This window comes from Notamacropus eugenii, chromosome 6, assembly GCF_028372415.1.
Source record: "Notamacropus eugenii isolate mMacEug1 chromosome 6, mMacEug1.pri_v2, whole genome shotgun sequence".
NCBI classification, from domain to species: Eukaryota; Metazoa; Chordata; class Mammalia; order Diprotodontia; family Macropodidae; genus Notamacropus; species Notamacropus eugenii.
Window position 1 is genome coordinate 29,208,152 of NC_092877.1, and position 15,246 is coordinate 29,223,397.

The 15,246-nt window shown below is 37.7% G+C and overlaps 1 protein-coding gene across 2 annotated transcripts in view; it reads right to left on the bottom strand.

Annotated features, from left to right (window-relative positions):
- NELL1 (neural EGFL like 1) overlaps positions 1 to 15,246 on the bottom strand; it is a 905,733-nt gene that overhangs the window by 670,743 nt on the left and 219,744 nt on the right. For both annotated transcript variants that reach the window (XM_072619341.1, XM_072619340.1), the window contains exon 11: positions 8,443 to 8,542. In XM_072619341.1, the coding sequence (XP_072475442.1) occupies positions 8,443 to 8,542 (100 nt within the window). The remainder of the gene's footprint in view (positions 1 to 8,442; positions 8,543 to 15,246) is intronic.

The window sequence follows — 15,246 nt, forward strand, 5'->3', positions numbered from 1 at the left end:
AGTAGACAAAGTTCAGTAATGGACACTCTAACATGGTACCATGCACATAGTATCAAATCTGGTGAACTAGGAGAACTCTCAGTAGGTACTCCCTTCCGCAAAGGAAATTTTAATCCATTTATGATTTGATAGATAAATTCTAATGAGTATCCTGTGGCACACATGGTCAAAGAGATCTGTCAGAGGTGAGATTTGAAGCATGATCTTCCCGCCTCAAGGCTCAGGATTCTATCACTATTTTCTCCTGTCTCTTGGACTCAGTCAGTTGTTTGTTTTTAATATAAAGTTTATGCATTTCCCCTTTTAAATAAGATTTTATTTTCTCCAACAACTAGTCTGTCTATTGAAAGAGTCCCACTTCCAAAGTTTACCGTCAAGTCTTTAAAAAAAAGGCCATGATTTCAGCAGTCATAGGATCAGAGACATAGAGCTGAAAGGGGTTCAGAGTCCATCTACTCCAATCTCCACAATTATAAAGGAAATGATACCCCATAAAGATTAAGTGACTTAACCAACAACATACCAGGAGTCAGAGGAACAGGTAATATTTAAGCAAGTCTCTCTAACACCAGAGTCAATATTCTTTCCACTTGACCACATATCACTTCCCTCTCACAATACAAATAATAGCCACTCCACACCTTAGGATGTGCCTTCATGATTTGTTCTAATCTATCCATCTCCGACCATGGAGGTGATGGAAATAAGGCCCAGAAAAAGATATACATTTCTAGACATGGTCAACATGGGAATTTGTTTTACTGGGCTGTTAGTATTTATTGTAAAGTTTGTTGATGTTGTTGTTTAATGGGCAGAGGGGGTGTTGGGAACAAGAGATAATAAATGTTTGCAGAAATAAATATTTTAAAATGTTTTTAATGAGAAGAAGTAAATTTCAATACTGTATAGACTATTTGGGAAAACTGATGAAGAAGGAGTCCTACCAAATTCTTTTTATGATACAAATACGGTGCTGATACCTAAACCTGGAAGAGACAAAACAGAGAAAGAAAAATAGACCAATTTCCTTAATGAATACAGACACAAAAATTTTAAATGAGATATTATCAAAAAGATTACAGCAATTTAGGGTTATTTTGATCAAGTAGCATTTACACCAGGAATGCAGGGCTGGTTCAATATTAGGAAACTTTCAGCATAATTGATCATATCAACAACAAAACTAACAGAAACGATATGATTATCTCTATAGATGTAGAAAAAGCTTTTCATAAAATACAACACCCAATCCTATTGAAAACACTGGAGCCTTCCTTAAAATAATAAGTAGTATCTACCTAAAATCATCAGCAAGCATTATATGTAATGGGGATAAGCCAGATGCATTTCCAATAAGATTGGAGGTGAAACAAGGGTGTCCATTATCACCACTGTTATTCAATATGGTACTAGAAATGTTAGCTTTAGCAATAAGTGAAAAAAAGAAATAGAAGGAATTAGAATAGGCCAAGAAGAAACCAAGCTATCACTCTTTGCAGATGGTAAGATGATATACTTAGAGAATCCTAGAGAATTAAGTAAAAAACTACTTGAAACAATAAACAACTTCAGCAAAGTCGCAGGATACAAAATAAACCTACTTAAACTATCTGCATTTAGATATATTACTAGCAAAACCTAACAGCAATAGATAGAAAGAGAAATCTCATTTAAAGTTACCATAGACACTATGAAATATTTGGGAATCTACCTGGCAAAACAAAACCAGGGACTGTATGAACACAATTACAAAACACTTTTCACACAAATAAAGTCAGATTTAAATAATTGGAAAAACATCAGTTGCTTATGGTAGGTTGAGCTAATATAAAAAATGACAATTCTACCTAAATTAATTTATTTATTCAGTGTCATACCAATCAAACTATCAGAAAATTATTTTCTAGTGCTAGAAAAAATAGTATCAAAATTCATGTGGAAGAACAAAAGGTCCAGAATATTAAGGGAATTGATGAAAAGAAATGCTAGGGAAGGTGGCCTAGCCCTACCAGATATTCAATTGTATTATAAAGCAGCAATCATGAAAACCACTTGGTACTGGCTAAGAAATAGAGGGGTAGATCAGTGCAATAGGTTAGGTACACAAGACACAGTAGTCAATGACTACAACAGTCTAGTGTTTGATAAACCCAAGGACCCCACTTTCTGGGATAAAAAGTCACTATATGACAAAAATTGCTGAGAAAACTGGAAAATCGTGTGGTGGAAACTGGGCATAGACCAATACCTGACACCATATACCAGAATAAAGTCCAAATGCATAGACGATCTAGGTTTAAAGGCTGATACTATAAACAAACTAGAGGAGCAAGGAATAGTTTGTCAGATTTATGGAGAATGGAGGAGTCAATGATCAAACAAGAGACAGAGAACATTATGAAATGCAAAATGGATAACTTTGATTACATTAAATTGAAAAGTCTTTCCACAAACAAAGCCAATGCAACCAAGATTATGAGGGAAGCAAAAAACTGGAAAAGAATTTTTATAACTAGTATCTGCAATAAAGGCCTCATTTCTAAAACATATAGAGAACTGACTCAAATTTGCAATTGATAAATAGTGAAAGCACATGAACAGGCAGTTTTCAGAGGAAGAAATTAAAGCTATCTATAGTGATGAAAAAATGCTCTAAATCACTATTGATTAGAGAGATGCAAATCAAAACAACTCTGAGGTACCACATCACACCTATCAGATTGGCTAACATGACAAAACAGGAAAATAATAAATGTAGGAGAACATGTGGGAGAGTTGGAACACAAATTCATTGTTGGTAGAACTGTAAGTTAATCCAATCTTTCTGGAAAGCAATTTGGAACTATGCCCGAAGGGCTATAAAAATGTGGATACCCTTTGACCCAGCAATATTTCTTCTAGAGTTGTATCTCAAAGAGATCGTAAAAAAGGGAAAATGACCCACTTGTACAAAAATATTTATAGCAGCTCTTTCTGTGGTGGCCAAGAACTGGAAATTGAGGGGATGCCCATCCATTGGGGAATGGCTGAACAAATTGTGGTATATGAATGTAATAGAATACTATTGTTTTATAAAAAATGACAAACAGGCAGACTTCAGAAAAACCTGGAAAGACTTATGTGAACTGATGCTGAGTGAAATGAGCAGAGCCAAGAGAACATTATACACGGTACCAGCCAAAGTGTGTGAGGACTGTTTCTGATAGACTTAGTTCTTCATAGCAAAGCAAGGACCTAAAACATTTCCAAAGGAGTCATGATGCAAAATGTCATCTACATTCAGAGAAAGAATATGGAGTTGGAGCACAGAATGAAGCAGACTATTTTCTCTTTTGTTTTGTTTTGAGTTTTCTCATGGTTTCTCCCATTTGTTTTAATTCTTCTATGCAACTTTACTAATATGAAAATGTGTTTGATAGGAAAGTATGTGTAGAGCCCATATAAAATTGCATGCTGTCTTGGGGAGGGAGGGTTGAAAGAGAGGGAGAAAATCTGGAACTTATGGAAATGACTGTTGAAAACAGAAAACAAATAAATTAATAATTTGGGGTGGGAAATGAGAAGAAAGAAGAATCATCACAAGATTACTATGACTTTAAAGACTCTAGTGATTGAGTTTTTCCAAATTTAGCTGAGCTGCTCCTTAAACATATAGCTTGTTGTCCAACATGAATCAAAGTCCTTCAAGACACTAGAACTTCTGTTTCATTGACATAGTATTTGACAAGCCTATGTCACCTCTATGCCTTGATGGGGTATCAGAAGACTTTAATGGAGGTTAAGGTTTGCGTCCTGAGAACAAAGTGTTCTGAACCCAGAGCATATGAAGTTAAATTAGGAGAGATACAGCTTCTAGGAATAAAGGGATGATATCACTGCTATACTCTGTGCTGTTCAGACTGTGTCTGGAAGATTGGAGTTATCTGTAGGTGCCAAAGCATAGGGAAGAACTTGTATCTTTGCTAGACATGGGCAACCATGATGGTGAATAATCAAACACATTTATGGCTGAGAAATGGTTGAAGGAATTGGGGGTATTTATCACAGAGAAGAGAAGACTTAGAAGGAAAAAATGGCTCTCTTCAAATATTTTAAGGTCTATCACGTGGAAGAGGCTTTAGACTTGGCCCCTGAGACCAGAAGCAGAGCAATCTGTTAAAGTTACAAAAAAAATCTTAAAAGTAAATTTAGGTTTAATATCAAGGAGAACTTCCTAACAATGAGAGGTATCCTGAATGGATGAATGGATGGATGAATATTGTTGTATTTGTCCTTTGTTCTGGAAGAGGATCATGATATCAGGAGAATTATCACATGACTTGCAATTGACTTTGATTTGGTTGAGGGAGGGCTGTGCAAAGTCACTAGCCTCACTTTCTCCTCCAGAGTCATCTGGTTCCAGTGGCCAGATATTCATCAGGATAACTAGAGATGGCCCAGGATGCAGTGGGAGACCCAGACTCTTTTAGGCTAAGGTCTTTTCAGGTTCTCACTTTGACTGAGATAACCCCATTCAGTGACTAGACCTCTTTAAGAAGTTATTCAAGGGATGGCCCCTTTAATAAAAAAAATCAGACAGAGAGGGGAAGATCAGAGAAACACCTGCAGTTTAGGATGGATGGATGGATGGATGGATGGATGGATGGATGGATGGATGGATGGATGGATGGGTGGATGGATGGATGGGTGGATGAATGGATGGATGAAAAACACATTTACTAAGTACTTATCATGTTAAAGCAATGTGCTAAATGAATCCATTTAGTAATCTGGTGATTCCTATGGGCTACTCAGAACCAATTTTTAAATGCATAAGATAAAGTGCATAATAAACCAGTTTTATTGATATATAGTTATCAAAATATGATTTTTTTAAAAAAAGTTCATGGACCCCAGGTTAAGAGGTCCTGGTAGATGGTTGCTGAGGACCCTTCTAACTCTCCAATTCTATCCTTCTAGAACAAAAAGTTTGTTTCACTAAAATCAAGAGAATTCCTTACCTGAGATAGAGCCAGAAATTATTAGTTTAGTCCCTAAGCCTTGGAAGGTGGGGATATAAAAGTAAGGGTCAGTGAAAGGTATGAAGAATGTTAATGCAAAACACAAAGCTCCAGCAGAAAAAAAATGAGACCCAGTCTATTGAAATAGGTCAGAAGAATGAAAATCCTCTTGCATCTCAGTGTCCCAATCAATGAATTCACTCTAATAAAACTATAAATTGGAGAAGGCTTACAAAAATTCATCCCTATTTGGCACCTGAACAAAGTCAAGTGAAGGATTTTGCATTAAATTATGAGTTTCACCTAATAACCCCATTGCTTATTTAAAATGGCTGACTGCTAACAAAATTCACTGGATCGTTGGAAGTGTGAAGAATCTTTATAGTACATGGGATTGCATTTTGACAGATGAATTCAAAAAAAGACCCAGGCATTATTTTGATACTCTATTTATTTGGTTCCACAGAGCACAAAATGGTTCTCAGGAGGCTACATTTCCCCAAAAAAATTTTCACTAATCATTGTCCACCTATGCCAAGCTGAGATAAATATTCAGTTTGATCTAAGGACAATATATACAAGATGGAACTATGGATATAGGGAATAGAAGGAAAGGTTAAAGATATGATTCTTTACTCTTCCATGTCCATGTCCAAACTGAGAAGTAATATCATCAGGGTCTTTTAATTCTGGAAATAAGATGTGAATTTAAACCAGACACAAATGTCTCATGAAAACCAAATACTTCCCTTGCCCAAGAAAATGACATTTCAGTATTTTCTTCCTTGTGAAAGGTAAAAAGTATTCAAAATTCTAACAATGGTAATTGTCAAAAAGAAGAGAGGTTATTGTTGTTGTGTTCATCCTTCATTCCCGAAGAAGAACATGCCATCAGAGAAATGGTGACATGACTTGCACTTGATTTTGTTTTGAGTGAGGGAGGGCTGTGCAGGTCACCAGCCTCAATTCTCCTCTAAAACTGTCTGAATCCAGTGACCAGATATTCATCAGGATAATTAGAGATGGCCCAGGATGCAATGGGAGACCTTTTCCCCTTTAGGCCAAGGTCTATTCGGGTACTCACTTAGGGTGAGGAGGAGAGGTAGTATGAATAGGAAGCTAGGCTCAGAGTCAGGAAGCCAAGTACATGGTCAAGCACCTTAAGATCTCACTGTCTCAGGGAACACAGAAATTGTAAGTTGAAGAAGAAGAGTCAATTTATATTGGTAGAAGGAATAAACTCTCTGGGAATTCCCTGTCCTGATGAAATCACAAGTCTAGTCCCATTGAAAAAATGATAACAGTAATATTAATACACAGTATTGCACTGAGCTGGTTATCAATAAAGAGGAGGTGACCTGTAGGAAAGAATGATGTGTTTTAGTTCATGAGAAAGCCAGGTTCAAATTTCAGCTCTGATATTTACTAGTTGCATAATAATGGGAAGTTACATAACCTCTCTGAATCTCAGTTCCTATGGTGGTGATGAGGAGAGATAGTGATAGGTATGGTGATTCGGATGGGGATGGAATAATAATAGAGACAAGGATGGGGATAAGGATAAGCATGGGAATGTGATGAGGTGAGGATAGGGATAAGAATAGTGATAGGAAAAGGGATGAGGATAGGGGAAAGGATGGGAACAGGGACAGGGATAATGATAGGGATGGATATGAGGATAAGGATGGCTATAAGTATAGGGCAAAGCTACAGTGGATAGAGGGTCAGGCCTGAAGTCATGAAGACTCATCTTCCTGAGTTCAAATCTAGCCTCAGACACTTGCTAACTGTGTGAGCCTGGGCAAGTCACTTAACCCTGTTTGCCTCAATTTCCTCATATAAAATGAGCTGGAGAAGAAAATGGCAAACCACTCCAATATCTCTGCCAAGCGAACCCCAAATGAAGTCATGAAGAGTTGGGCATGACTGAAACAACTAAACAACACAAGAATAGGGATGGGAATGAGGATGGAGATGAAGGTGAGGTAGAGATTGATTTGGGTATAAGGACAGGGAAGAGAATGGGAATAAGGATGGAGATGAGAACAAAGGGAATGGGATGAGGATGGGGATGGATGTGGGAATTGGTTTGCAGTTTAAGAAACTCCCTCTACCAATGCAAATCAATACCTTCCCCATAACCTACAGACAAAGACAGTTGACTACAGAGCCTTGATAGGTTAAGGAACTTGCTCAGGGTCACATAACCAGTATACAGTCAGAGGTGAGATTTGAATCCAGTTCAGTCTATCATTCTAACCATTATAGTCTGCTGCCTCTCTTATGCAGGGTAGCTTAAATGTCATAGATGGCTATGGTAATAAATATTTATATAGTGCTGAAAGGATTACAATAAGGATAAAATAGCTAGCATTTACGTACTGCTTACTAGGCACTCTGCTAAGCACTTTACAATTATTACCTTTTAGTTTTTACTACAACCCTGTGAGGTAAGTGCTGTTATTATGGATTTGAACTCAGATCTTCCTGACTCCAGGCCTAGCACTCTATCTACTCTACTACCTAGCTGCCTTATAAATTACTATACATTCTTGATCTCATTCGATCTTCCTAACAACCCAGCAAGATGGGAACTAAAATCAATCCAATTTACAGATGATGAAAGTGAGGTTCAGGGAGGTTGACCTGGGAGTGCAACTGGACCCAAGAAAAGCTTGAATAGACAACACAGCACAACTGGGGCCAACTTGTGGGGAGCTGCCCCCAGGAGAGCACAAACGAGGACTCTTTCTTTATCAGACATCTGAAGAGGAAGCAGTTAGGAGGGAACACCCCCCAATGATAGAATGACAATGGAGGTCCCCTCTGCCTGGGATCATTGAGAATGTCCTTGCATATCTTCCTAGATCCTTGTATATCCTCCTAACCCACACTCTAGGGAAAGAAATAAATGGGGCCAATACTGTGATGCTGCATGTTTCATTGGAAGCCACTAGAGTAAAAGAGGAAGCAAGTTTCTGACCCAACGTTCAAACCTGTGTCTTCTTTACTCCAAGTTAAGTATTTTATCCATTAGGTTATTCTCTAGTAACCTGACTTACTGAGATGTTGTGAAGAAAAGATGTTTGCATATCTGAAACTTCTGAATTCATTCATTTATAAATTCAGACAAGTTTTAAGGTACATGGGTTCTAGTTAGTAGCATGACCTGTATGGTCAATAGAAATTACCATCCCCAATTATAGCTGGGGAAACTGAGGCAGAGGCATATGAAGTACCTTGTCCACAGCTATAACAGCTGACAAGGGGCAGTAATGCACTTAGATTCCTGGTCTCTTGACTCTCAGCTTAGCAGTCATTCCATCCACCTGTTAGAAGAAACTCTATCTCCTCCACCCTACTCATTCTAGAAAACCATCAAAGGCTCCTTCTTTCCAGTCATCAACCCTCTTTTGCCAATGCCCTCTAAATCTTGGCTCACCTCTGCAGACACTACAGCACTGGTTCTCTGGAAGAATGTGATCTTCAGCTGAACAGTTCAAAGGAGGACACACTTCTGTCACTTTGACTAAAACGCCACCCTGGAAGGCAAACAGAATGAGGAGACAAAAGATTTTGATATAATGAATCATTGGCAAAAGCATCCACCTAACACTTATTGTCAACAACGACGGATGATGAGGACCTGTGACAATTCTCTCTGGCCTCATCCTAGCAAATTCTCCCAACCTAGCATCAATTTTGCTTCTTAATGGGCATATATCCCACATCAGCTTTTTCTTGTGGGTCTGAGTACCTCCTGGTCTGCACAGGGTGCTCAGTGATATTTTGTCAGCCAATAACCTGATTTCATTCCTCATTCCACTTAACAAATGTTTATTTAAGTGCCTACTATGTGCAAGGCAATTTGATGTTATGGATAGAGAGCTAGCCTTGAAGCTAGAAAGTTCTAGCTTCAGATATTGCATCTCACATACTGGCTATGGGAAGCAGGGCACATCATTTGTCAGGTTCAGTTTCCTCATCTGTAGAATGGGAGTTAAAAATAGCATCTATCCCACAGGGTGAATTGGAAGGATCAAATGAAACAACTTACAAAAAGTGCTTCTCCAATGTTAAAAGCTCCTTATGTTCAATTATTATTATTTAAGCACTCAATAAATACTAACTGCTATTGTTTTATCGTTAATTCTCCTGACATTACATGGATACCAATGGAGTATGTACGCTGTTCATCAATCAGCTGTTGCGCTTACTAAGTGATCAGCCTATACTTTTTTCCGGGTATACATCTCTCTAATAGTGTTCCTGCCCAATTCCTAATTTATAATGGGCTACAGCTGCTCATGCAGCAAGCCTGTCCATGCACACGAAACAAATGCAAATGCAAAATCATAATTCAAAGTCAAATATGACTTACTCTCAGACTAGGCATCCTTTTGGATAATCTATGCCATATTCCCTCTCCGTCATCTATAATTCATAGAAGCTGTATATGACCTTATCCATGAGGGACAGGGGATGGACCTATGATTTCATTAATGGAATGACCTCCCGGGTAAGGAAACTCCCTCTACCAATGCAGGTCAGCACATTCTCTGAAATTCTCTGAAATTAGCAAAATGCTTGAGACAATGAGAAATTGAACGACTTGCCCTGGGTCACACAGTCAGTATGAGTCAGAGTTAGCATTTAAACCCAGGTCTTGTGAACTCTGAGGGCATGTCCACTATACCATAGCTGCCTCTAGGCCAGAAGAAAATGCATTCTGGATTACGAAAACAGCAGTCTCTCCACCCTCCTAAAAACATACTTAATTAAACTCTCGTAAGAAAAGGAAATAGGAGGCATAGAATTAAATAGAATAAGAATTATTTTTAGAATCAGGAGACCTAGGCTAGAATCTCAGCTCTGATATTTATGAAAGATGTATGTGATGGTGAGTGAGCCACTTAGCCTCCCTGAGCCTCAGTTTCCTCATCTGTAAAATTAGTAGTTGGACCAAATGATTGTAAAGGTCCCTTCTAATTCTGAAATCTATGATTCCCCTGAGCGTTTTGAAATAAATTACTTCAGGAGTCAAGGAAGACAAAAAAATATATCTTGTTAGCACTCAAGATGGTAACTATAACAATGAGTGACAAATAAAACAATGAAAATTACAGGCAAGCAACCGATCATGACATCATCCAGTTCAATCTGACTACCCATTGGCTTCTGCTCAGAACACATCCAGTGGGGCAGGCAAGGTTGGGAGACAGAAATTTCACAGTAAGGTCAAGGAAAGGCGAATACTTGTCTGAACTGGTTGAGACATGTGTTTCTCTTTGCTTCTTGCCAAGTATTGACCTCAAGGTCAAAACATACAATTCGCCAGGAGATGTGAGACTTTTTACAAGTTTGCTGGGATGCAGCAGTAATTTGCCAGGATGTATAGCCACTGAGAGAGAAAATAGTCTAGACATGACAGCTCTGCCTTGACCATTGATTCTTACTTCAATGTCTCCATGTCTTAAAGTCTACTGTAGCCAAGATTATCTGCTCCGTTCCTGCTGCCAAGGAGTTAACTTTTTATTACGTTATTCCAACACAAAATACAAATCTCTTTCCTTTAATTTGTTCTTTACTAGCGATCTCAGTTTGATAACAACTGACATAGATAGATATCTATGTGTGTGGGGGTGTATGTGTGTGTGGGTGTGTGGATATTCATATATACACAAATTTATACAGATATGTGTGTATATATATGTATATATACACATATAGATGGTGCTATAAATCTTGCAAAGTGCTTATATTATCTCTATGTGAGTTTCACAGACACACAAAAGACATGATGATACAGTGGAGAGAGAATTAGGCTTGGATCCAGGAAGACCTAGCTAGATTAGAATTGACTACTTTGTATACTAACTGTTTAATTATGGGAAATTCTGTTAACTGTTCAACATCCCAAGCAATCATGTTATTCTAAAATCATGTTGTAGGTGCGTTGAAGATCTGTATTATTGGAGAGAATTTACATAAGAGGAATTCCCTTCCTCAGTCAAGTGATAGATCTGCCTTCTAACAAAAAAAAAATCATCATCATGATGCTCATTTTGCAGAATGGAAACTAAAATTCAAAGGGATTGACTCTTATTTATAGCTATACAGCTATCAGACATCATAGATGAGCCAGGTCTTGTGTTCCTTTCTCCCCCCAGACCTAACATGTCCAACCTTACTGAGGTTGTTTCCCCAGGTTTGTAGAAATGTTCCAACAAGATTACTATCAGCTATTTGCCACCCAAAAGTTGATGTTTCTAAATCATCCCTGGGGTCACTTCAGTGATACACCATGACGCAATGAGTAAATACAACCAAGTGGTTATTGAAAAAGTTAAATCAGTGACTCCTTTAAAGCAGGTGTTCTTGACTGTTTCATTGCATCAAAGACCACTTTGGTAGTTTGGCAAAGGCTAAGGATCCATACCTATAATCATGTTTGTAGATGCATAAAACAAAATATAAAAAAAATTACAAAGTAAACCAATTATATTCAAATACAGTAATTCATCTATGTCTATCTCTCGATAGAAATACTTTAATCAAGAGAGGGAAATAGAAGTACATAGAGATTGAGAGATGGGGAGATAGATAATTAGATAGAGAGAGAAAATAGATGATAGAAAGATAGATTAGAAAGAAAGAGGAAAAAAGAAAGAGAGATAGATAGATAGATAGATAGATAGATAGATAGATAGACAGACAGACAGACAGACAGACAGACAGACAGACAGACAGACAGACAGGCAGGCAGGCAGGCAGGCAGGCAGGCAGGCAGACAGACAGACAGACAGACAGATAGATAGATAGATGGATAGGTAGACAGACTGACAGACAGACACAGACAGACAGGCAGGCAGGCAGGCAGACAGACAGACAGACAGACAGACAGACAGACAGACAGATAGATAGATAGATAGATAGATAGATAGATAGATAGACAGACAGACTGACAGAACAATAATTTCAAGGACTCCAGATTAAGAATCCAAACTTTTACATCTCATGAAAGAAAAGCAAAATTAAATTACAAAAATTAGATTACAAAAGCAATCGAGGCTAAGTGGCCAAGCAGTACTATATAACCTTTTTTGCTGAGTCACAGAGTTTGGTCTCCATTTCTTGCCTTTCCCACCCCTATGACCTCTTCCCTGGAATGTGAATCTCTGACTCTGGCTCTGGTTTTCCTTACTGGACACACTCCTCTGATCTTCCTGGCATGTTGCCCCGTCTATACTTCGGGCTTCCTGCCAAAGCATTCGGTCTCAGATTTTATGATGATCCATTGGGAAAAAAAAACCAGGAATGTTTAGGTTGCAGGAGATTTAAGGGAAATATGGCAGCTATGTGAAAATATACGAAAGGTTATTGAGTAAAAGAGAAAAGAGAGTTGCTCTGTTTTGCCCCAAACAGTTCCATTTGTGCTTCACACCAATAGGTATAAGTTGTAAAGAGGTAAGCTTAGTCTTTATATAAGGACAACTCAGATTAACAGGTCAAGTCATCCCAAAGTGGAATGGGATGCCTAGGGAGAAAATACATTCCCTTCCATCAAAGGTTTTCAAGGCAAGGTTGGATAACAACTGATAGTGTCAATCAACCAGTGATAGTTATCAGTTGAGTGTGTTGTGAAAAGAATACTTGTTAAAGGACAGATATAGGCATTCCTAACCTGAGGTCCACAAACTTTTTTTATTTAATATTCTAATAACTGCATTTCAATATAATTAATTTCCTCTAAAAATTCTGTGTATTTTGTTCTGCATTTTAAAATGCTATTCTGAGAAATAGTCCCTAGATTTCATTAGATTGTCAAAGGGTTCCATGATACAAAAGAGGTTAAGAAATCCCTAGATTGGATAGTCTTTCTGATCTCATTCAACTGAGATTCTGCTATTTGGACCCTTGGGCACATCCTGGTAATCAATATTTGGTCACTCCAGTCTCTCTGGTCAGCTCTGAACTAGACCTTCACCCTGTTTAAAGCAGTTTTGAATGAGCACACAATGATGTAACGTTTTCAAGCATTTCTTTAACTTGTCCCATTTGGTCATCATCATATCCTCATGAGATAGGTGCTAATATTTTCAACTACTTTTTAAAGATGAGGAAAATTAGGTTAACTGACTTACTCAGGACCACACAGCTAGTGAGTATCTGAGACAGACTAATAATAAGAGTAGTACTTAAAATTTAAATAAGCACTTTAAAGTTTACAAAGTGCTATATAAATATGTATGTAGGTATTGCTATATAAAACCTCTTTAAAAACTCGATGAGGTACAGGTGCTCATTGTCATCATTTTACAGATAAAGAAAATGAGGCAAACAGAAGTCCAATAACTTGCCTAGGGTCACAGTTAGTAAGTACTTGAGGCAGGATTCGAACCCACTTTTTCCTGATACCAAAATATAGTTCTCTAGCTGCTATAGTATATTGCCCATCATTGACATGCTAACTCTTCCAAGTAATCCCTTTAGTGCTTAAGAATGCAAGGAAGGAGAAGATGGTCTCCTGAGGTACATTTGTAACAGCAAGGACTCCAACATACACAGGAGGGCCTGCTGCACAGATTCTTAGATTTGCTTTTCTAAAAGGAAAGCAACTTTTGAAGGGTTCACAATCTACTTTAATCAAGCACTTATATCATTTGCTTAGTTCAGAGGAAAAAAGGCAGCACCCTGAACTTCAGAGAAAGTACAAACAGAGAAATAAAGACCAACAGACAGGGCTTCCAACTGTCTGACCACAAACAATACATAGTTACCAGGGAGAGAAGCACCAACATCTGGATTTTCAAAGCCTAGGGGCTGCTTAGCAGCTACCCAGAGTTTCATCTGGTCAAACACTTCCAATGAGTAAGCCCCAAAGTAAAACCTCACTTCAAAGTGTGTATATATATGTGTGTATATATATGTGTGTGTGTATACATACATATACACATATATACATACATATATACATACACATGTGTGTACATACATACATGTGTGTATGTATACATATATGTGTGTGTGTGCATATATACATGTATATGTATGTGTGTTTGTGTATATATACATATAAGTATATATGTGTATATATACACATGTATGTATACGTGTGTGTGTGTATATGCAAACATATTTTTCAGAGCTGGAAGACAGAAGCTTCTAACCTAGTGCCTTAATAGAAATTAACAAGTGGTATTGAGGACTATTAATGGGTGGGGAAGATCTTTAACTCTTCCCTACCACCACCACCATTAACCTTACATTAACATTACAACATGGCAAGTGTATTTCTGAAAGGAATGTATTGCATAGGTTACTTGCTTAGTGATCCAGAGGTTCCACCAAAATATATGTTGCTACACTATGGTCCAAAAGGTCAGAAACATCGTCCTCATTCAACCTGAATCATGCCAGTTAAGTTAAGGAGTCAAGAATTCAGATACACCAAATGATATTATGACCATAGGCTATTTCAATATGGCCATGTGTCCTACCAGTTTCTATATATTTAATACCATCTCTCTATCAGTGGGTACAAAAAAAATGAACTCAAGAATTACTTTCTTCTAGACCCCAGAGATTTCCACCCCAAGTGCTGCTAAGGGAATCTTTCACAAAACAACATGCAAAATCCAGAAAGGCTTAGGTTTTATTGTTGCTTCTCAAAATAAGTTGATTTGACGATCTGCTGATGAAATAATCCCGGGAGCTCTAATCGACCTTTAACACATTTAATGAATGAAATCATAATTAATAAATAATGTGGTAAATAATGAAAATTGCATTTGTGGGAATGTGCAAAGCCTGTGAGAGGAGTTAAATCAGTGCCGCCCCACAAAGGGGGTCCACTTAAATTATAAACTTCATCATCTCTTCTCACTTATTTTTCAGAAACATTTAAAACACAAAAGAAGGGGATGATTCACATATTTTAATCTTCTTGATTGTGATTGTTTTCCCATGGTCTTCAGGTCTCTGTGTTAGTGGAGAAATGAAACTCTTCCATTATCCCCTGCTTAGAGAAAGGACCTCTATGAAATACAAATACAAACACTCTTAATTACTGTATTTCAACCTCAATTTCTAATAACTCATACAACTCAGATTTTCCATTCTCAAATTGCTTTACTTACAGAAATGTCAAAGGAGACCAATAATTGCTTAAAATTGAGTATGACTATCTATGAGGAATGATTTGTTTTGATTTTTCAAACTGCCTCAGACATCCTCCATGGAATTT